Below are 21350 nucleotides of genomic sequence, written 5' to 3'. Positions count from 1 at the left end.
AGCCAAGCGTCATCAGTTGGCCATACAGCATTCATGTTTGGGGGAAAAAAATCATTGTATTCTGAAATGCTGATTGCATCAAATGGCAACTAGATTGGAGGACAGTAATCACGCTGGGCTCAGGCGATTAAAAATCGCTTGGAAAATTGGTCCTTGCTGAGCTTCTATAGAAAGAAATGAATTAAGAAGGAAAACAATAAGGAAGGGTATGCATTAATTTTGCTCTGCAGCAGATAATGGCGAGTGTAAGAGACCTAAGGAAGGACTGCATGTCTTAAGGATTTTCCCTTATTTTTTCAGGAGGAAACCGAAGAGTCACTGGGGAGGGGTTGTAAATTAAATCCAGGCAGTAATCGTAGGAGCAGGAATCGGAAAAGCGCAAATAAATACAGCATATAAATAGGAGATCGTGCTTCCTGCTAGGAACTTATCATTTCTGCCAGTGCAGCTCCAGCAGAGCACTCCCTCTCGCTGGCAGTCCTGCTGGGCAATCTCCATTCTCTGTTCCCTGGGCAATGCCATTCCCTCCTCACTGCTAAGCTGCTCTGGGTATTTGTACAAGTAACTCAATAAAGGATTACCTCCCAGAACGTCTATATTGTAGCAAGCCCTGTGCAGCTCTCATTCAGCTGTGAGATCAGTAGGATAGGCACAGTGTCTGCACTGCTTTTTATACAGAGCTGAGTACATCGTCAATACTCCACAAATAATAAATGCATGCAACTCAAAGGAGCGCTCGGATCTTCTTCAATGAAGGATATGTGTATTTAACAGCCCATTCTTGGCACTTCGAGGAGTTCACGCATCTCTGCTCAGCAGTCTTTCACTGATTACAGTACATCCCTTTTTCTGGCTTATGACAGATTTCTGATCTGCACTCACGTTTAAGGGAGGACTTAACACAGGACTGCGTGGCAGGAGTTGTTACTCACTGCAAATGGGACCATTTGCACAATAATTATGGCAGCAAAAATAGAACAGGAGCAATAATCATTATGCCGTCTGCACTGTATAGGTAACATAGGTTTTATATATAGGGATACATACATCTTTACTTCCAGCATAGATCTGTCTGCCTTTGCTGTCTTTACACAGTCGTTCACTGGCCAGAACATGCTTGTATGCTCTGGCTTCTCCCCATTTGGAAAAATGTAGAGGTAATGGATTTAGTTGCTATTTCCCATTAAACAATTGTAAACTTTAAAGTTTTAGAGATGCCTGTGCTGTGATCCCAGCACACAAAGGTAACTGCTGACTTCTAGCAATGGAAACAGATCTCTGATGTGGGAGTGAATTACGTGCGTTACAGTTTTAATCCTCTTCTAATGTTTCAGTCCAATGACATTTGTAGAAATCAGACCTTAAGAATCCACAACACAGAACAAACGGTTAAATCCTGCCACTTAGTTACCGCTCAGCACTGCTCCAATGGAACCTGACGGGCACTCACAATTACAGCACACAGCAGAACTGGAGGAGGACAAAGCCACACCCCAGCAAGCACTTCCATTCCCCGTACTTCATGTCAACAGAAGAAAAAATACCATTGGTAACTTCCTTTTGTTCTTCATCCTTGTCTAACTCACTAATCCACTATTTAGCTACCATCCTTTCTGGCTGGATTTTCCCAATTCCCCTCTCGATCACAGATGCACCCCAATCCTGATGCAACCATCGAGCTACATGCATTTCTCATCCTGCTGCTGTTTCAATGGAGGCAAAGTAGTTCTCATTCTGGTTTCCAGTTCAGTGCAGTGAGAATGTAAAAATGTTAATTAAAAATAGAGCAAGAACAAAACTGCCTTCTCCCACAGCGGAGAAGGGGAGCTGGTTGCTGTCAGTGGTAGGTGCTTTTCATGTCAAATGAATTAACTGCACTTCAAAATGACGGCGGTGTGTCAGGCTCATCATCCCCAACCTCAGCTGCTGTTAAGTAGCTCAAGGGAGTGCATCTTGGAGTCACTGAAATGTGGGTGTGGGGCAATTAAACCCCAAAACAAACCCTCAAGTTGCATTCCAACACGCAATTGAGGCCCACAGAGTAGGGGGGGGGATGGATGCAAAGGTCTGGTAGCAGAGAGTGGTGGTTGCTGCCTCAGCACAAAGCTCTCTGCAAATAAAGCCTGTTAGGAGGGTTGGAAGATTCAGCATCATATGCCCATCTTGCTGCTACACAGCACCTCCATGCTCAAAAAATTGTTGCTTAGCTAAAATGGGAGGCTCTGCTGCCCAGAAAGCATCATTTGCTGCCCAGTCCCTCTTCTCTCAACTATGACCTTTGCAAAGAGGGTGGAGATAAGGACTTTTTCCTCATCCCTTAGCTAACAGCTAATGGCTGTTGTCGCATTCACACGGAGCAGACTCTGCCCTCTGGAACACCTCTGTCACCTCAGTGCCTTTTGCACAGACATTAGCTGGAAGCACGTTTTGGCCCCAGTTATGATGACAATGGAAATCTGAGTTAATTTGCCCAGCCAGAATGACAGTTCAAGAGGTGTAAGTGCCTGAGAATCCACGAGGTTCACACAGCCTGAATTAAAATATTCAAATGGCCCCACCGCATCAAAGTTTATAAAGCAAGGTTAATTTCCTACAGAACTTGGAGAAAAAGCCTCCAGATATTTGTCAATTTTCTCTCAACAACAGTCTCTTATTGCTACATTTGCTTCTGTTGAGCTGTTTACTCTGTGCATCTCTTAGTATAAAATATTCAGAGTTGATCCTGAGCAATATCGCAGCTCAGGCTAATGATCGTTTCCCAGGACTGGGATCCATGCCCTCTGCATTTCTGCTCTCAGAGCAGCCAAATGCTACGCCATAGAATTGTTTTCTTCCTCTGAAGCAGCAGCTGGTCTCTTGGAAGACACCATAAGCATCTCTGCCGAAATCTGTGTAATTGCACATGTCGGCATGGTCTGTTCTTAACGGATCCTCTCCCAGACTAAACACTGTTTTCTCAAGCTGGCTTTGAAGACTGTGTTTAAAAATAGTTTCAGGAAGACACACACATATATTTTGCTATAAACTGTGTACAATGTGTACTGTGTACAGAATATTAATTCTTCAATATGTGATCTCGTACACTGCCTCACTTTCATCCTTATTGCTATACATGGAGCTGTTTTGTGTGCAAATATGATTCTAAACCCAATGTTTTAGCTTGGCACATTCGTAGAACACTATAGACTTCAACCTGTTGCTGTGTTACAAGTGTGTTTTTTAAGACAAATCTGTTAATATTCAGTGAGTGGCTGTGCTACTCTTTTCTGATCGTGCTTTGTCCGGATAGGAAACTAATTAGCAGAATCTGGTGACCTAAATGTCAGAACCTCTGATATTTCGACAAAAAGCAAAATCCTTAATTCAACAGCTGACATATTGCTGAGAGATCTGCCACGTTCTCCTGTCTCTCTCTTGTGACTCATTGAGATGAATTTTGTTTGGGGGCAAAGGGGCTGTTTTCTGGCCAGAATAACTAGAAACCAGAAGCTCTAATTACAAGCTTAATGCATTTCAAGCAGCTCAGTGATATTCAGTTATTTCCCTAACTTAGGTAAACCTGCCCACAAGTATAAAATAAGACAATCCACAGTCTCCAACAGGTTTCTTGCCAATAAATCCTTCTGAGATAGAAGTATTCTGGTCATCCCTGCGGCACTACTGCTACAGACCAGCAACTTCACAGAGCAGGGCTGGAGTAATGCAGGGAGGTAAAGCAAACACCTAAATCCAGGGTGGGATCCTCACCTCCAAAATCATCTTTCTGATTGGCCAAGAAACACAGTGCTGCCATAAGCATCTTGGTTGGGCCAAGCATCAGGGGGAGTCATTATTTCAGGATTTGTGATGGACTGCAGAGTCCATCACCTCCCAGCTGTCAGAGATGGATGAAACGAAGTCAACAGTGACTTCAGGTTGTTACCAGCTGATTTCATGGAGCTGATGATACTGATCCAGTGGCACTAATCAGGTGAGATTAAAAGCACTGCTTGGGCACGGAGGTGGACTCACCCAATTAAACACCCGCACTTGAAAAGCTTTCTAGCTGCACAGCTGCCTGCTGCAGCCCCGAGCTGCCCTGTGCTGGGGTGAGCAGAGCAGTTAACCCTCCGGTGCTGTCAATCTCAAACCCCTCAGCAGCACTGAAGAAAAAAACAAATCACTGAAAAAATACGATCTAGTTCAAAATGAATTGTGTAATAAACCAACTGGCACCAAAAGTAAATCCATCATATAAATGAGAACGTTTTCACTGCTTACTGAGTTTGGACTCCTAGAATGAGCTAATTTCTGAGCGAGTGATGACAAATAAAGCTCCCAGGTAATGCAGTGATAGGCACTCAAAAATATGATAAATGGAGAAATAAGATTAGCTCCACTTTATGTACGTTACATCCTTGATCGCATACTTTAATGGTGACACAGCTGCAGAACTTGCTAATTACAAACTGCTTTTGTTTTCAGAGCTTCTGCATAAACCACTGTGATAACAACTGCAGGCAGTTGTTTCTTTCTGTAAGTTGCCCTAAGAACGTGCTGCAGGTCTGTTCCCAAAACTCAGCATAATCTAAGTTAAAGAACTGCAGTATCTCTCCCCTATCCTCCCTCTTTTTCCCCCTTATGGTCCACGGAGCTGTGGCTAGAGATCACTGCTCAGCTGCTGAATAAGGTCCTCAGTCATTCATCTGCTTTCCTCTGAAAGAGGGAAGAACGTTCTGCAGATTCAATCTAGTTCAGCTATTACCTTTCCTCCCTTTCTGACACTTGTTTTACTGCACATTAGATAATGCCTAGCTGACTGCTGCTAGCAAAATTAGGTCTTCTATTGTTTTAACATTAATTATGGAGAGTTCAAGATAAGGTTTGTGTTAGAAAAGTAGGGGGTGGGAATGGTTTGAATTTGACTTTCATTATAATTAGGCAGGAAATTATGAAAAGGTGAAAAATAATTCACTGAAGTGCTTTTCTCTAGCAAGCTAACAAGAGAGTGCATTGTTGCACAGATGGAGTTCATGGTATATTATTGTAGCACCACTGTTTTAATGTTTGCCACTGCTTGGGCACATTGAGCCTGTTGCTATTGCATGTGGGCAGAAATGAGGAGGTTGAGGCCCTCTGGCTCTCTTATGTTCCTTTGAGGACCTGTTCTGTTACACAGAAATCAGGCTATGTTAGTCCACGGCGTAACTCCATGGAAGCCATGTGAATTACAGCAGACATTAATTTGAACCATCAGTCAATTTCTGTGTAACTTGCAAAGAACATGAAAATATTACTGTCTAAGAATGAATTAATTGGGCAGCTGTCTCCCTTTCATTTGTACGCTACTGAGATAAACATTTGGACTAAGAAGCTGTCCTCATTACAATTTCCTCACTTGTGGCTGATGTTCCTGACTAACACACAACTACAGTGCTTTCAGAATCTTTCTTCACGTGCAATTACTACGGTTCAGGCTTTTAAAGGAAGGAAAAGGAGTTCACACACTTTGCATGGAGCATCTGTGAAGCTGTAAAGACTGACAGCCACCAAAGCTCATCAGGTCAGACTTCTCCATGCAATACAACCATCCCGAGGTGCTCCTTCCATCACTGCCACTTCTCTCTAACAGTGGCTCAAAGGCCAATGAGGAGCATGCAAAACCCACTGCAGCAGACCAGCAAAACTTCAGCAGTGCTTATATATCCTGACAGATGGTCAAGAAAAGGAGGTCCCTGCCATGGTACAACTGCTTTAATCCTTTTCTTCAAGGCTTTTTTTCCCCACCAGCGAGGACTGAGGCCCCATGGCACACATATAGAAAAAGCACATCCCACTTTGTCTACAGGCTCCTTTAGCTCCTTTATCTTCCAGAACCAGAATAGCTCAGCAACTTCTTCATAAACTTTTCAGCTTCACCACCCTTTCTAGTTCTGGTTTGCAGGAAAAACAAGACTTGGGAGAAGACCTTCAAGAGAGTCCATGGCAGAAGACCATTGAAGTTAATGGGGCTTTTGGAGATAAGGATTTTGTCCGTTCAGAGTCAACTGTAGCTTGAAAAATTATGTAAGGCAGGCTGAGGATGGGAAAGAATTCTTTTTTCTCAGCCTTGTTTGCAGATAAGGAAGTGAGATTCCAAGAGAAACGACTGACTTACCCAAAGTCACACAGGAAATCAGCAAAAGATATGGAAATAAATGCTGAGAAGCATTTCAGTGCCTTAATCATAAAGCCATTCTTTTCTTTCAAATGCCAAAAACATTAAACATTCCTTTTCAATGACGGAATAAACATGAGAGTTTCAGTGACTCAAGAATGATATTTTCATCTCAAATTTTTACAGCGTAAGCCACATCAAGGCAAAATGGTTGGTCAGTATTATGGCCTGTGCCCAACTGCAGGAACCAGGGATGGCAATAGAACTGAACAAGTAGATCAGTGCGACTCCATTGATGATCCAGTCCCACTGAGGTCGGTGAATGCAATGTCAAGTAATGGATGAGTTTCATTGTATTTACCACGAATTATTTAGGCCATGAAAAATGTGGACTGAATTACTCTCTTGCTGGGAAGCTATTATACTGTTAGGCAGAGGGGATATATGGCTTTGAGCAGGAGAGATTCACATCCCTTGTCTACAGAGAAATCACTCATCACCAGTCTGTTGGGCCACCTCTGAGTAGTATTTTTGTCAGTATGATACCAAGGTAGCTGCCCATCTAAGTGCATTTTGTATAAATACATAACAGCCTGGGCCAAAGTCTGTTTCTATTTAAATTAGCTTCAGTTCATTGTGTCTTAATTGAAAATAATGGTGTTACAGCAGTGATCAAAGAATCGTCTCATTTATTGTCTATTAAATCATTAGCTATTAAACAGAAATAAAAGGCTAAGAATGCAACATTCTGTTCTGCCCAAAAGAATATGAATCTGTCTCCAATTACAAAGAAACAATAAAGGCAGAATTAACAGTGAAATGATCAAAATTAGGTAAATACATCCAAAATGCCTGACAACCCTTATTAGAGGGTTTAGCAGTATGACCAGGATAGAAAAGTCAACACAAATCCAGAAGCAAAGTCAATACTGAGTTTACCAAAGGGGATTCTAAAGGCAGATACACGATTTTGTGAAAAAAATATAGGCACATCCAGCAATGTACTAAACTCAGCTAATTCATTGTTATGAATTCAATTTTGCAACCAGTGCCTATATTTCCAGTTAAAAAATTAAGCCTGAATAGCACGCAGCCTAGAAGCACCTCTCAGTGATCTGTAACTGAAATCCATTGGAAGGATACTCAAATTTTCACAAGAATAACTGTATATATCACCAAGATTGGGCAAGCAGAACTCAGACCATATTCAAACCTTTGTATTTTCATTAAGTTTGCAAAGTTGGGTACCAGTTCTGAGAAAGAGTCCCCAAGGCACTGTCTTCTATCAGCAACTTGATGCCCAAAAAATTGCACAGAGGAGTGAAATGAAGACTGGATTTGTACCCAATGTAGTCATCAGAAATAAGTAAATAAAGGATGAGTTGTGGGAAAGTACAGTGAAAATCTTCTAAAACCTGTGTGCATTTTGACCATTGTTTTGGTCTGGTCCCCAAATCACTGAAAGAGATGGAAGGACCCTCATCAAGTTGAAGGTGTTTGGGAACAAATCTATTTCCACCTAGAAATACAACTCATTTTTAAAAGCTAGAAAAGATGATGGTCAAAGGGCAAGAGCTTTGCTTTCTTGAAGTGTGTAAATCCAGGAAAGCAACTGGCAATCATGTCTCCTCTCAAAGGGATCATGTCAAGCTTTATGTAGTTGCCAGCTTCAGTGGACCTTTTAAATTCAGGAACCAGAACAACTTCATAGCCAGCTTTGACGGGACATCCATATGGACAACTGCTGATTGAACTAAATGGACTTTAAACAAGCAGCACTTTGAAATAATGGAAGGGGAGTTCTTTCCCTCATCTTTTTGTATCTGGTTCTGTCCCGTATTTTCTAACAGTGAGTCCTAGAAATCCAATAAAGTCAACAGAAACAGAAGTCCACACATCATCTTTTAGACCTCGTTTTCTGAGGTGCAAAGAGGAGAAGCCTGAGCAATATGTTGATGATATTTAACTTGGTGCCTGAGTTTATAACACGAACACTTCATTGTCAACTGATAAATAATAGCCACAATTAGAGACAACTAGCTGCATAGGATATAGCAAAAAAAAGAACTGCAAAATGATCAAAATAAATTGTTCCTTTGAGAATTAAGTCAGTTATAAACAAAGACAGTCATTTACGTTCTTTTTGGTAAGAGCTTTCATGGAAATTTTGTTACTAGAAAAACAAAATGTGATTTTTCTTTCCCCATCCAACATATAGCGAGAGCTCAGGACAGTGATTTGAGAAATCTCTTCCATCAATGGCTGAAGGTAAACATCATTTTCATGAAGAGTCACTTTCATGGCAAAGGAGTATTACATTGATTTCCTTTGCAAAATGCTTTGAGGTTTGGAAACTGCCAGACATCACTCTGAGGATTCAACTGCACATATGCCTTTTCTCACTAACTTCATTCTTAATTATGAATAATTTGCCTTTGTGATAACTAGAGATAAACATACATGAAAAAGGCTGAAAGAAAGTAGAGTTAACCTGACTGAGGCTTTTGCCCAAACCCACAGCATCTTTCCTAGTGCTACCTAGGATCAAGCGGATGTCATCTCTCATGTGAGAGTCTCAAAAACAGGATAGCCCTGTAAGCACTTTAACTGCATAGGAATTTCTTTCTTGTTGGAATTAGAATGCAATTTAGATGTTGTTTTGTTTGTCTTAGAGGATATTATGTATTCCCAATATTGGTAATGAGCTCATTCAGTGTTGTCAAAAATAGGAATTGCATTAATAATGGATGCAGAAAACCCACACGAGAATAAAGATTCCTGCACAACAAACTGACTTTTTCCACGTGGGATGTATCAGACAACACGTTCTTTCTTGCTAGCTCTGGCTGTCCAGCAGCAAAGACCAGAAACACACTTTCAGCATCCTTCGCCTTCTCCCACACCTTATGGAAAGCACCAGCACAAATGGTTCCATGTCAGTCTACAGAAATGTGATAACCCTGCATAACCTCTGGAGGCCAGTTTCCTTATTGCACAGTGGAAGCCACCCAAAAGTGGCTATGACTGTATGAAACCATGTAAAATCCCAAATGTGGGCTAGGTCCCAGTATACTGGTGGTGGAGAAGGCAACAGAAAAATCTTGTGATTCCCTCACACCCATCTGACATGGGCACCTTACCTTTATGACGTCTTCATCAGCTGATTTGCACTCAGTGGACTCTGAAACATCAACGACCGACCCATCCTCCTGCACTGCAACGACCTTGACTGGAACTGACACCGTTTTGCCCGTCAGGATGGCTGTGTTAAGGACTTCTGTGTCCTGTATGCACACACACAATTATGGGACGGGCGTTAGAGAAGCAAAAAGCACAGAACACTGCAGAGATCAGAGCTCAGAACCAAAACCTCCTCTCGGACAGGGGAGTGACACTTCCTTGCACGCACCCTGTGAGCTCCCTGCAATCAATGCACAATTTTCTAGGCCAAAATTTGTGTCTGGACCACCAAGTTCTGGTTTGACAGACACACAGCTTTACTCTTTCTGAGCCCATTTACAGGTTTGGCTGTTGTGGAAATGAAATCCATAACGCAATGACGCGCGAAGACACATCTGTGTGTTGGCAGAACCTCAGCATGTTTCAAGCACCATCTCCAGGGGTGTCAATGGCTCAGCCCACCCTTATGTCCCAAATCATGCCCGGGATGTAGGAGGCAATTGCCAAGCACTACAGCAACAGTATTTCTTTCATACTGGTTCAGCCAACAGTTGAGCCAGTTGTCCCTTTTCCGGACATAAATATATGATTAGAAAAACCATGCATGAGGCATGCTATTATCAACTAAACAATGTCACATACAATTTTTCTAATCTTTCCCCATCAAAATCCCACCTGGAGATGTTTTACCACATTTCTCTCTAATCCTGACGAATTCACAGCACTGGCACTCTAATGACTGCATTAACACAGCCTTCCTCGGCATCTCAGTGTGGCTGCAGTTTGATTAATTGTGCCAAGTGAGTTGCCCAGAGGTCCCTGCCTTGCGTAAGCAGAGCAGAAGGGAGGGGAACAGCCCTGATGGAGGCCTGCAGAGGAACACGTCTCTGCTTAAGCACTGCTCACTGCAGGCCCAAAGCTTCACACCACCTCTGCTTCCATAGAGATTCAGCTCAGCCTTCTAGAAAAGCCTTCAAGAGGAAATACTGCTTTAAATCCATCTGCTGCTCATTTTTCAAATTCCATAAAACTAATTGCTTGCCAGTTGGGGAAAAAAAAAAAAAGTTGTTTCCAACTAATCTAACTTTAAATTCCATTATTTGAATTGGTGGAAGAATAAACAGATTTTAGTGGAAAACCTGATGGCAGTTTGCATAGGAAAATATATTCACTATCATTTACTTCTGTCTGCTAGCTAGATTGAAAGAAAATAATGGGCATTGACCACCAGCTAAGGACAGCTGGAGAAGTCCAATAAATACTTGCAACTAAGATGTATTATTAATCAATATTCGGAAACTTCTACAAAAAGCACCCTGAATTAAATGAGTAGAAGTACTAATAACGCTAGTGCCAGCTAACTAATATAGTCTAGTAGAGCTTTATGGGCAGTCATGTTCCAGAAAGGCACTTAAACGTGTACTCCAGTCCATTTCTGTTCAAAACAGCCCTAAAAGTATGTGGCTCAACTTGACACTTAGACTTCTCTGTGATTTAAGCACATGTGTAAGTGCTGTCCTGAATAGAGATGCTTTTCTGAATTACACCTCATGAAATAAATACAATCCTCCTTGTCCTGTTCTCTGCCAGGCACCAGCCAGATGTTTCACGCAGTAAATGACTGGGTTTTGTTTATGCTGAATGGGATCATTTATCACCAGCTGCCACCCATGACAGAGGGACACCAGCAAGCAGAGATGTGAAAAAATAAAAGTGTGAAAGAACAAGTGGAGAACCTTTACAAAGAGTGAGGCTCCAACAAAACTAAGAAAATTCACTGCTGTGTGAGAATTGTTAGCTGCAGCACGAGTGGAAAGGGGTTGTGTAAACCAGGCGAAGATGAATGGAGATGCTTCATGCACAAATACAGCAGAGGTAGGCAGATGGCACCAAACCAATGGCAAATATGTCTACACCATCAAGTTGATACAAACAAATGCTGAATACATGATGTGGACGTGGTGGTTTTGCATCCTGGTTCGTCAGCAGGACGCTTCTAAGGTGCTCCTCAACAACCACCTTCAGTGCATCAGGAGCAGCAGTGTTTTTGCCAAGGTCACAGGCAGTGCACGTGTACCTAATTGTGCTTCCAACCCCCCTATTCTTAGCACAGCTCCACAGCTCCTACGTGTCAGGGGCAGGCAGCACTCACAGTCCAATCCAAAGCCCTACTGAACAACAGATGAAAGATTTCTTCTGACTTCAGTGGACTTGCAGTCAGGTTCTCAGCAGGCCTGAGCTAGCTGCTTTGCTTCTGCACCGTTTGTTGTATCACCCAACTGCTGACTGTCCATGCGATGACAGCCAAACACAACCTCCAGTCTCATTAACTCCTAAGAGCTGCTCAGTTTCCAAGCTGAAGTCACACTTTGATGTTCTGAAGGATAATGCAGAAAGATTTACATTCTTCTGTGAACTCCCGGTGTGAGAGAAAAGGGCTCAGAAGTGACACGTTGCCACTCCTCCATGTGTAGGTGCACTGCAATATGCTCACCTCTCTCTCGACACAGCCCTGTCCTGAACCTCCCCTCCATCCCAGTAAGTACAGATACCTACCCACGGTGCTAATTAGCTGGTGCTGCTTCACAAAGCTGCACTTTGCTGGTAAGCAATTCTACCATAGAAATCAATATTTCAGGTGCCTGATGCCTGCATCGGGTGTTACAATAGCATAATAGACTGCGTAAAGACCTTTTTAAGAGCTGGCTATTTATAGACTGACAAAACATATTTCCTCTGAGGAAGAAATATGAAGGCAGAACTGAACTAATTGACTGTCTGTTAGATTTATAAGCAGACCTCTTTTTTCTTTTTCTTTTTCTTTTTTTTTTTTTTTTAATTTGCATCTTCAGTAGATTCAGTTAGGTTTGTCTTCTATTTCCACAGCAAGGTTTTCTGCAGAAAGAAGTGTCACTGCACGTAAAACAACTCTGCTGGTTACTGTCAACATCAGTGAGCTCTAGAGAGAGGTAATAACACTGATTTACATGGGCAGGTCCCACAGCATGGCACAGCATCCCCAGACATCTGGAGCACCACCCAGGGACCAGCACCAACCTCTCACCTCCAACTCCCCGCAGCTCCCATTTGGAAGATGGAGTCCTTTCCTACTTCCTCTGCCATGGGTTTAAGATGGGATCTTGACCAAGATCTGGAATTTAAGCAGCTGGGGCAGAAACTACATTCACATTGCAGCACTATCCTTGAGTAACAATTGTGTGTGTTTATCTCCATTCCTTCTCTGTACCTGAATGCATTAGTACTTCAGCAGAACTCCTCTTAATTACAACTGTAACCTGCTAATGGCGTTTCTTTGTTGTCTGAAGGAATCTACTTCTTATCCAGCCCAGGCTAAATTAAAATTTAATACAACATCAGGACGCAACAGAACTAGGAAGCAAATGACAGCTGTTTAATTAAAACCTAAAGCTGATTAGATGGCACTACTGAGAGAAATACTCAAGAGGAAGAGTAGAAAACTACTGAAACTCAAGGCCAGGATAATGGCTTTATTTAAATATGAATAAACCCTGCACACAGCCTTGGTAAACGTTTGACAACTCATTGCTTTGAACAAAATGGAGGAGAAATGTGAATGGGAGAGGCATCAAGAGCCACATCAGGCTGTTACTGGGGATGTGACCAGGAGTAGGGATCCCTGAGGAACTCCAGGCACTGAGGTCCTAATATGTAGGCTTTAAATAATGCCACATTGACCTAAATCCTCACCAGGCCCTTGACTCTCACAGCTCACCCAACCACTGCAAGCCAAGAAGACAGTGATGCATCATACAAGGAACCATCTCAGGGGCCTTATTACTCACACCCCAGCCTAGGATCACCAGCACACCTTTCCTGCCCCTCTCCTTTCCACAGAAACCCTGCACTGACCCAATTTACTGTAACAGACATCATCCTAGTGATTAATATACAAGCTGGATGTGCTTTTTCAGAGGTTAACCAAACACGCTACAGTACAGCAAACCCAATAAACACTCAATTGTAAATCAGGAGGGAAACCTAAAGCCAACCCTATTCCACTGACAAATGTTACAGCTAAATGCCTTTTGGCATTTAGTTGAAATGACTGTCTTTAGTGAGGAAGGCATAGACCCGAAACATTTGTCTGCAGAATTGCATTGCTTCATTATTATTTTTTCCCCAGAGTGTACCTCATAAAAATTCATTTGTAACATTGGAAGGAATCTTTAGGAACCAGTTCTCCTGCCTGGAAATGGCATCTCTTAGAAAATGGAAATTATAGGGCAGGTTGTGATGTGTGGGCTGGGCCAGGAGATTATTTTTTTTTATATATTTGATAAATTATTCAGCACCTTTTTCTTCAGATCAAAGAGCAAGGCAATATAAGCCCATTAAGCAAGCTTAATATATAAATTAGATGCTTTGCTGAAATTATTATAATCCAAAGCAATTCTGTACTTTTTTCCTCTCACAGCTGACTACTGTTTTAGATTTCCAATACATATTAATGAAGTTGGGTTGCTGGAAAGCTATTTCTGTATACCACCATTAGATCAGGTAAGATTTACCATTTTGCAATCCAGTGGTGAGAACAAACAACTGAGATTGTGCTTATTAAACGCATAAACAATCTTTGCAAAGAGCTCACATTGTTCTTTAACATTTTTCCTCCCTACTTTTACACAGCCAGCCCACATCACACATGGAACCAGGCCCACAGCAATGCAGGTGGCTCTGGTGGTCGGTGCTGCTGAGTGCCCTCAATGAAGGGCTGAACAATGCTGATTTCTTATCCTGCAAATATCATTTCACTTGTGGACTCACCTGTGAAATCACCTGCTTGCCAATGTGTCAGAGCTACACACAAGTCCTTCAGTGGGCTGATGGCTGACTAGAAGACCTTTGTGGTCATTCCAACCTTAAAGACTAACGTCCTGTGATTCTGCCCCACCAAGCCACACCTGCTGCTTGAAGCTCATCCCCATTCCCCTCCAACTCCCTCTATCTCCAGCCATCCCCTCATTGCAGCTTTTATCCAGTATATTGCTATCAGGAGTCATCAGTTATGGCAGATGGTAAATCACAAATGCTGCTGTCAGAGTTAAAGGTCATCCTTCACCTCCTTTGTTTACCTGCAAAATAGCTTTACTTCATATTGGGATCCCCAAGGAAGAATAGGCAGGTGTATACATTCTGCAGGGGAAATTAATTAATGGAGATTGAACCATACTGAGCAGTTCTTAATCACTGATTCTTACGGAACAATGTAAGCAGCAACTATTAGCCTAATTGAATATTATTCTGGATGCATATTACAGTGCAGGCTGCAAAAACAATTTGCTACAGCACAAAAAAAGCATGATACAGATTCCAAAGCAGAATCTCATTCTATAGCTTGTCCTTTTGCCACAGATACACTGAAGGAAGCTCTTATCTTAGCAGAGTGTACCTAGCAAACGTGATCAGACAGTGGAAACTCTGCCTTGGAGTTTGCAACAACTGAAGTTGAGATTTATGCCATTTCTGTTTTTTTTTTTTTATGATGGAAATTCAGCTCATTTAGAGGTTTATGTAGGATGAATAAGCAAAAGCTGCTGCTGAAGGTGAAACCTGATTAGAAGCAGACACTGTCATATCTAGGACCTGAGGCAGTTTTATTTTTTTTCATAACTCAGAACAGATCTGCCCCCATTAAGCAAAGGTTCAGAATGCAGCCTGGTGCACTTGGCAGAAGTAATTGCAACCTGTCAGGCAGTCTCCACTGGCTCAGCTAAGTACCAGTGCCTTCTGCATCAGCAACAGACCTTTCATGGGACGGGCTCCTGCTATTTTGCTTCAGCCCATTATGTCCCAGAAGACTCTATTCTCCAAACTTATGTTAAACATCGTGACACCATCACTTCGAAGCACATGCCTGAAGCAGAAGAAATGGGAAATTCTTACAGCTGAAGAGCAGCTATCAAACATCTGATTTTAGTTGTTTGCACAGAGAATACAGAATCCAAGAGCTCCTGGCTTGCATTTCTGCATGCATTTTTTTTTTTAGCATGCTATGAAATAAAGGACCTAACGTCAGACTAAAAATGTTATGGTAAACTCTGCCAATCGCCCACACTGGAATTTGCACTATGTTTAACAATCTGCAACTCACCTGAGCATTCATCTGATAGATCTGTGCCAGCTGTTCTCAACAGAACATCATAGATCACTTAATGCAGTTGCTTTTTCCTTTCTTTTATTCCAGAAAAACAAGACCACATTCTGTTGTTTAATAAAAATATGGGCCATCTCCATTTGAAATTAAATTATATCCCCCTGACCTCAAGAGGATTGCAAATGGGTAGAGCTGTCTGCTCATGTGCAGTGATGTATGCTTCCATATGAACCAATAATTCTTTTCAGATGAACACAAAACAATCACCTGAGCATTTGTCAAAGGCTTCTTCCACTGAAGAATCCAGGGAGGCCATGTTTTGTCTACTTTATGAAATGTAACTATTGGATTCACTTGAGTATCAGCAGTCATCAAAGATAAATTTTTCTGATCAACATGAAATTTTATTTCTCTATCTTTGTCCCACCAGTTTCAGAACATTTAACAACATTCTTGGTAACCACTTTAATGAATTTCTTTTCTACTCATCATAATTTCTATTGGAGCAGGCTGCAAGAAGGGATGTTTTTTTTGTTTGTTGTTCTCTTTTTTTTTTTTTTTTTTTTTTTGAGGAAATTCTATGCTATGGGAGCAATGGAAAAGTTGGCAACTCACCAGCTTGAAAAGGCTTCAGTTTCACAAGTGCAAAACCACAGACACTGAAACATAAGGTTGCGTATCACGTGAGTTTACTGCTGCAATCTGTGTGCTCATCATCTACCATGAGCACTACCTGGGCAGAAATCCACGTCCTTCTGTAATAACAGCTGCTTAATGCTGTAGCAGAGAGCACAAATTAATTATGGCACGTCTCCATGACTTCCCAACATCCTGCAGGAGCATCCTCTTAAGGAAGGAGCATGGCTCTTTCTCCTTTGGCACACGTTAGGCCATTCACACAATGGCTGTGGCATCACAATACTCGTTTACGAGCAAAACAAAGTATGTGGAAAAGCAGCTGTGACACAGAATGATTGAATTGCTCAGGATGGAAGAGTCTTTCAAGATCATCAAGTCCAACCTAGCCATGCTACACTAACCCTAAACTTAATGATACTATGATTATCCAAATAAGATTTTGGATTTTTTTCTCTTCTCTCTTCTCGTCAGGACCAGACTGCACACATACTTACTTCACCTATGGAAGTAATTCCATAGGCTTCCATCTGACTGCTCTCTGGATGTAACATCCACACACCCAGCACAGCAGCAGTGCCATTCAGCAGACCATGCCCACTGCCAGCTCTCAGCCACACAGCAATCCTCCCAGTGCCCACAGTGTGCCATTCCCTCCCTGGCAGCTGCTGCCTCAGCCATGTATCTCAGGACAGGTAAGTGACACTCTGGAAGTTTTATCTCCCTCTACTGACTGTTAAAGGGCTCACATGTCTAATTTAGCTTCAATGGTTAGAGGACAGAACTCTATTCCTCCCTGTTTTCAATTACAATCAGCATATATATTTTTGTTGTAGGACAACATTAGCAAATACTTATGCCACTGCATGATCCCTAACATGACACAGACTTCTACAGCCATGCTTTTTATCTACTTCACTTCACAAAGCTGCCAACCACTGTATTCAGTGCAGCAAAAATACAAAGCAAGAGAACATGCCCATAGCCAGCCATTACTAAGGGTGCAAGCTCAGAGCTTTCTGGTGCTTCATTCCCTGACCATGGGAGCATCCCACACTGAACACCCTGTGTCCTTGCACTGCCACTGCCCAAATAAGCTGCTCCCACAGGCACTTTTTGCTTAAACAGAAACAACAGAAGATGCCTCCTGCTTGTGTTTAGAGCTTTAGGGTTTAGAGCTGCCCACAAACTTTTTGGACGTGGAAAAAATGATGTGACAAAACCCAGGAATGGTAAAAGAGACACCAGTGAGAGTATTTGGGGGAAGAAAAAGAAAAAAAAAAAAGCTGAAATTACAGTGATTTTTTCAAATGACAACATTCATTTATTTTGAGTGTTCGAGAGTCTTCTGACTGCCCTATGGATTTCTGGAGGTTTTTCCTTCCTTCCTTCCCCTGCTGCTATGTGACTTGCATTTTTGCTCTTCATTTTTATTTTTCTATTTGTTCACCTTGTACCTGTTCAGAAGTGCTGTCAGATCCATCCTGCTTCTATGTCTGATTACTTCTTTTTCTGCTCAACTTTATAAAGAACGACCTCTGCTTTATTCAAGTTCAGAACAAAATCCCATTTTTTATCTTTCATGATTGAATTTCTCAGCACAGCGTCTGTATTTGCTGCAGAATAGGACAATATCATCTGTGTTTCATGAGTTGAGCCACTGCTTTCAGAACCACAGTGTTCTTCCAGAGTCCATCAGCTCTGGGGACACACAGACCTCAAACTGAAGAACCTCTGAGTAAAGACTGGATTCTGCTCTCGGCTAGACTGGTGCAAGACAGCAATTACAGCAAAGATCATGGAATTACACAAATGTAAAAGTCCTGTGAAATCAGGATCAAACTATTTAATCTTTCATCTTTTCCCATACGGCCTTCATCTGTTCTAAAAATTACACCCTGAATGTTTAATTTATGTTGTTCCTTATAGCATCTTATCTTTCAACAACACTTTAGAAACAGCTCTCAGCTTTACAAGGGACAAGATGGTTATCTCCATTTTACAGGTCAAATAATGAGGCAGGAAAATCCCACCAGGCCAATGACACAATGAGAGACTGAATCCCCATTTCCCATGTCCTAGATCCATGCCTTTCCTGCAAGATTACACTCAAACCTGCTGCTGGTTCTGCACAGTGTAAATACCGATTCGCTCATCTTTCCTACCAAATGGCCTTTTTGCTGTAAATGCTGAGCAGGCAACATCTCAAACAGTTAATTTATTGGTTGGTTAACTGAAATTCAGCTGTGCAGCAAAACAAATGCCAGTGATTGTAAAGAAATACAGAAGGCCACAAATAAAACGACCAGTAACAGATGCAAGGAAAGAAAGACTGTCTTACTTGCTGCCTTTCCTAAGTGGAAAATGATAGCAGCACACTACCATGTATTCTAATGCAGTAGATAACCACATGCACTCAAGAGAAAAGAATACCTCTTAATTTGAAACTACTGCAGAATGTTCCATTTAAAGAGGGCTTCTGATGCCATCCCACAGGTGGTTTGAAATGGGGCAAGACAATAAGTAGACAAGGGGGATGACATTAATGCTTCTCAGGAACAGGAATAGAAAGTGACAGTATTATTGGTTTTTGATAGAAGCATTCTGTAAGCAGACAAAGGTCTTCACTTGTGATTCTGTGAAAGCAAGCACGTATCAAAATCACAGCATGTTTCTTTGATAAAGAATTTTTAACAATGATTCCTTGTCCTTACCTCTGTGTCAAACCCAGTCCAAGCAGAGACTCCAAAGTAACATTAAAACTTTTAGTTTTAAAATGCCTGCAAACTGCACAAAGTAGTGGCTGACTTGGTTCTCTGTCCCAACAAAAAGCCCTGAAGGACAGGAGGAAGATGAGAAAACAACTTCTAACTTTGCTTCCAAAGCATTATCTTCATAATTAGCCTTCAAAAGGCATTAAGGCATTATTCAATTCAAACTTTACAATTATTTCTTTAAAACCTGCTACATTACGAGTAATGGGAAAAATACCAATCTTCCAGAAAGACAAGCTAGGTACAGTAAGTGAGTAAAAAGAGAATTACCCACTTCATGTTAAAGAATTCATCTACAAGAACTATCATGGAGGAGGAAAATGTCCCCCATTTGCTGCCATTTTACTTAACATGAAATAACTACACAGCCCAGCTGACTGGCAAAGAGAAAATAGATCGCCATCACTGGACTGTTCAAAGAGAATTAATAGTTGCCATTTTCATCCATTAAGGAAATCTATCTTCCTCAAAACTGGCTGTGTCAACTATTCATTCCTTTCTTTCTCTCTAAAAGTGGACAAATTTCCAAATGATAGTACATGTATTTCTTCTTTTGCAGCATGAATTCCAAACTGTTTACTGTTGTAAGGTAGGAAGAAGGCCAGGTATAATACCCTGTTCTTTCTTGTACTGAAGCTGATGGGGTCCTCTTGCTACATAGTCATTGCTGCTGCTACAGGGACAGACCAATACAAAAGAATATGCTTTTTTACAGAAGATGGAGCCTAAGAAAAGATACGGTTCTGTGGCATTTTGACACATCATTTTAGAGAAGGAATGACAAGGAGAGAGCGTTGCATTTCAAGGTCTTTGTAAATGTACCACAGAATTCCAGATCAAAAGTGCTCTCACTTGAAAGCACCCCTATACATTTTCAGCGTCGAAAGGAGCGAGGGCTCCTCACCTTCCATGTCTTGTTACGTTGGCTTTTTCTCTCCTCTTTCTTACACCACGCAGTATCCAGCCCTCCTGGATGGCAGCTCACCTCCTCAGTGCTTGAGATGGGCTCACGTGGCACAGGTACAGCCAGCGCTTCTCACAGGTGAGAAAGACAACGACAGAAAATGCCCTTTTTTCTCCCACTTTCCAGTAGTCCCTAAGCCCCATTGTAGTCACCAATGTGCTACAATTCTCTGAGAACCAGCACTGCAAATTTGCTTTCAAAGCATTCCTCTAAAATGTCTTAGATACAGTGAATGGTAACCCGCCATTCAAAGAACCAACTTCTTGCATCTGTTTGCAAAACCTCAGTGGGGACATTCACCTACAAGAGCTGAACCTCTGACAGCTAGGAACAAGAAAGTCCTCAAAGAAAAACAGCACAGTGAGTAAAGTGTCTCATTTAGCACTGTAATTTCAGATCTTCTCGGCAGTGGGAATCTTCTGAAGATGGATAAACTGGAAAGAAAAGCTGTTTCAATAAATCTTTGGGTTTTTTTTTTTTGCTATGCTGCAATATCATCACTTTCCAAAAGGCCACTAAGTGCTGCCAGAAGGCATCTTACCACAAAACACAGAAAAGGACGGTCAACAGCTTCACTCCACATCCTCATGCTTCACTGCAGGCCAGCTTTGAGTAACAACCAACACAAGGTGGCTAACTAAAGCCATTCTCCTAAGATCAGCAGCTACAACAAACACATTTTCCTGCTTTGTTTCATTTTTTCTTGTTAAATGACACCGACTTTAACAAACTGTCCAAAGGTTGTACGTTCTTAAATGAAGCAATACCTGGCATTTTAAAATTCTTCTTCTTCATTATCAGATGCAATTGTGTAAGCTGTTGATTTAGCTTTGGATCTTTCCCTCAATAATCTGGTAATTGAACTCCGGTATGCACATCCACTGCAGTGTGACAAAATCTATTACAGAGAACAACCCAGAATGAAACTGCAGCCCTATTTCTTCCTAATGACAAGCTGAGATGGGAGTGGAAGAGAAGATGAGGTGAGTTTGCTCTGAGCAAGTCCCAGAGGGCTGGCAGCAGGCTGACTCAGCCTTGGCCACGAGGAGCAGGAGCTTGTCCCAGGCTGCCAGCCAGCAGCTCCGTCTGCAGGCTTTACAATCCATTCAGCATGGCTGTGCGTAGCTCCTGCAGCCTGTATTTCCCCAGCTTTTACAATATATTCTTCCCGCTTATTCAATATGGTCTCTTGGGGAAAACAAAACCAGAAACCCTACATTTCATTAAAAAAAAAAACTGACACGAAATGTGGACTGGGATATGATATGTAAAGATTTTGCTATTTTTACATGAGCGGTGATATTTAGAAAGGTTGGAAGTGATGTTTAGGTTTTACCTATTTCTGGTCACATGGATTGCCAGTGGATTTTTCTGAGAATGACTGTCTGCAAATTGATGGGACTGAACACGTAGAAAATGTGCTGGGTTCCAAGACTTCATTCACAGAACATTGCTAGTGATTCTCATTAACCATGTCCTGCCCTGCAACTACCATAATATGGCTGCTGAGATTAGCTCCTATGT

At 41.8% G+C, this 21350-nt stretch overlaps 1 protein-coding gene and 1 long non-coding RNA gene across 8 annotated transcripts in view; one reads left to right on the top strand and one right to left on the bottom strand.

Moving 5' to 3' along the window:
• The window catches only part of LOC116228660 (uncharacterized), a 314039-nt gene extending 300286 nt beyond the window's left edge, over positions 1–13753 (top strand). For 3 of the 5 annotated variants that reach the window (XR_016472124.1, XR_016472117.1, XR_016472115.1), the window contains one exon: positions 10907–11499. This is a non-coding gene — a long non-coding RNA (uncharacterized LOC116228660). Of the gene's footprint in view, positions 1–10906; positions 11500–12202 lie in introns of those variants that run through there. The other 2 variants (XR_016472118.1, XR_016472116.1) reach the window with 2 other exon arrangements.
• The window catches only part of TMEM132B (transmembrane protein 132B), a 174517-nt gene that overhangs the window by 24144 nt on the left and 129023 nt on the right, over positions 1–21350 (bottom strand). For all 3 annotated transcript variants that reach the window (XM_090152722.1, XM_031592699.2, XM_090152723.1), the window contains one exon: positions 9277–9420. In XM_090152722.1, coding sequence (XP_090008848.1) covers positions 9277–9420 — 144 coding nt within the window. The remainder of the gene's footprint in view (positions 1–9276; positions 9421–21350) is intronic.

Source organism: Phasianus colchicus, chromosome 18 (genome assembly GCF_987193195.1).
Source record: "Phasianus colchicus chromosome 18, bPhaCol1.hap1.1, whole genome shotgun sequence".
Classification (NCBI taxonomy): domain Eukaryota; kingdom Metazoa; phylum Chordata; class Aves; order Galliformes; family Phasianidae; genus Phasianus; species Phasianus colchicus.
The sequence above is the reverse complement of the archived record's forward strand: the minus strand, read 5'-3'. Positions and strand labels throughout refer to the sequence as shown.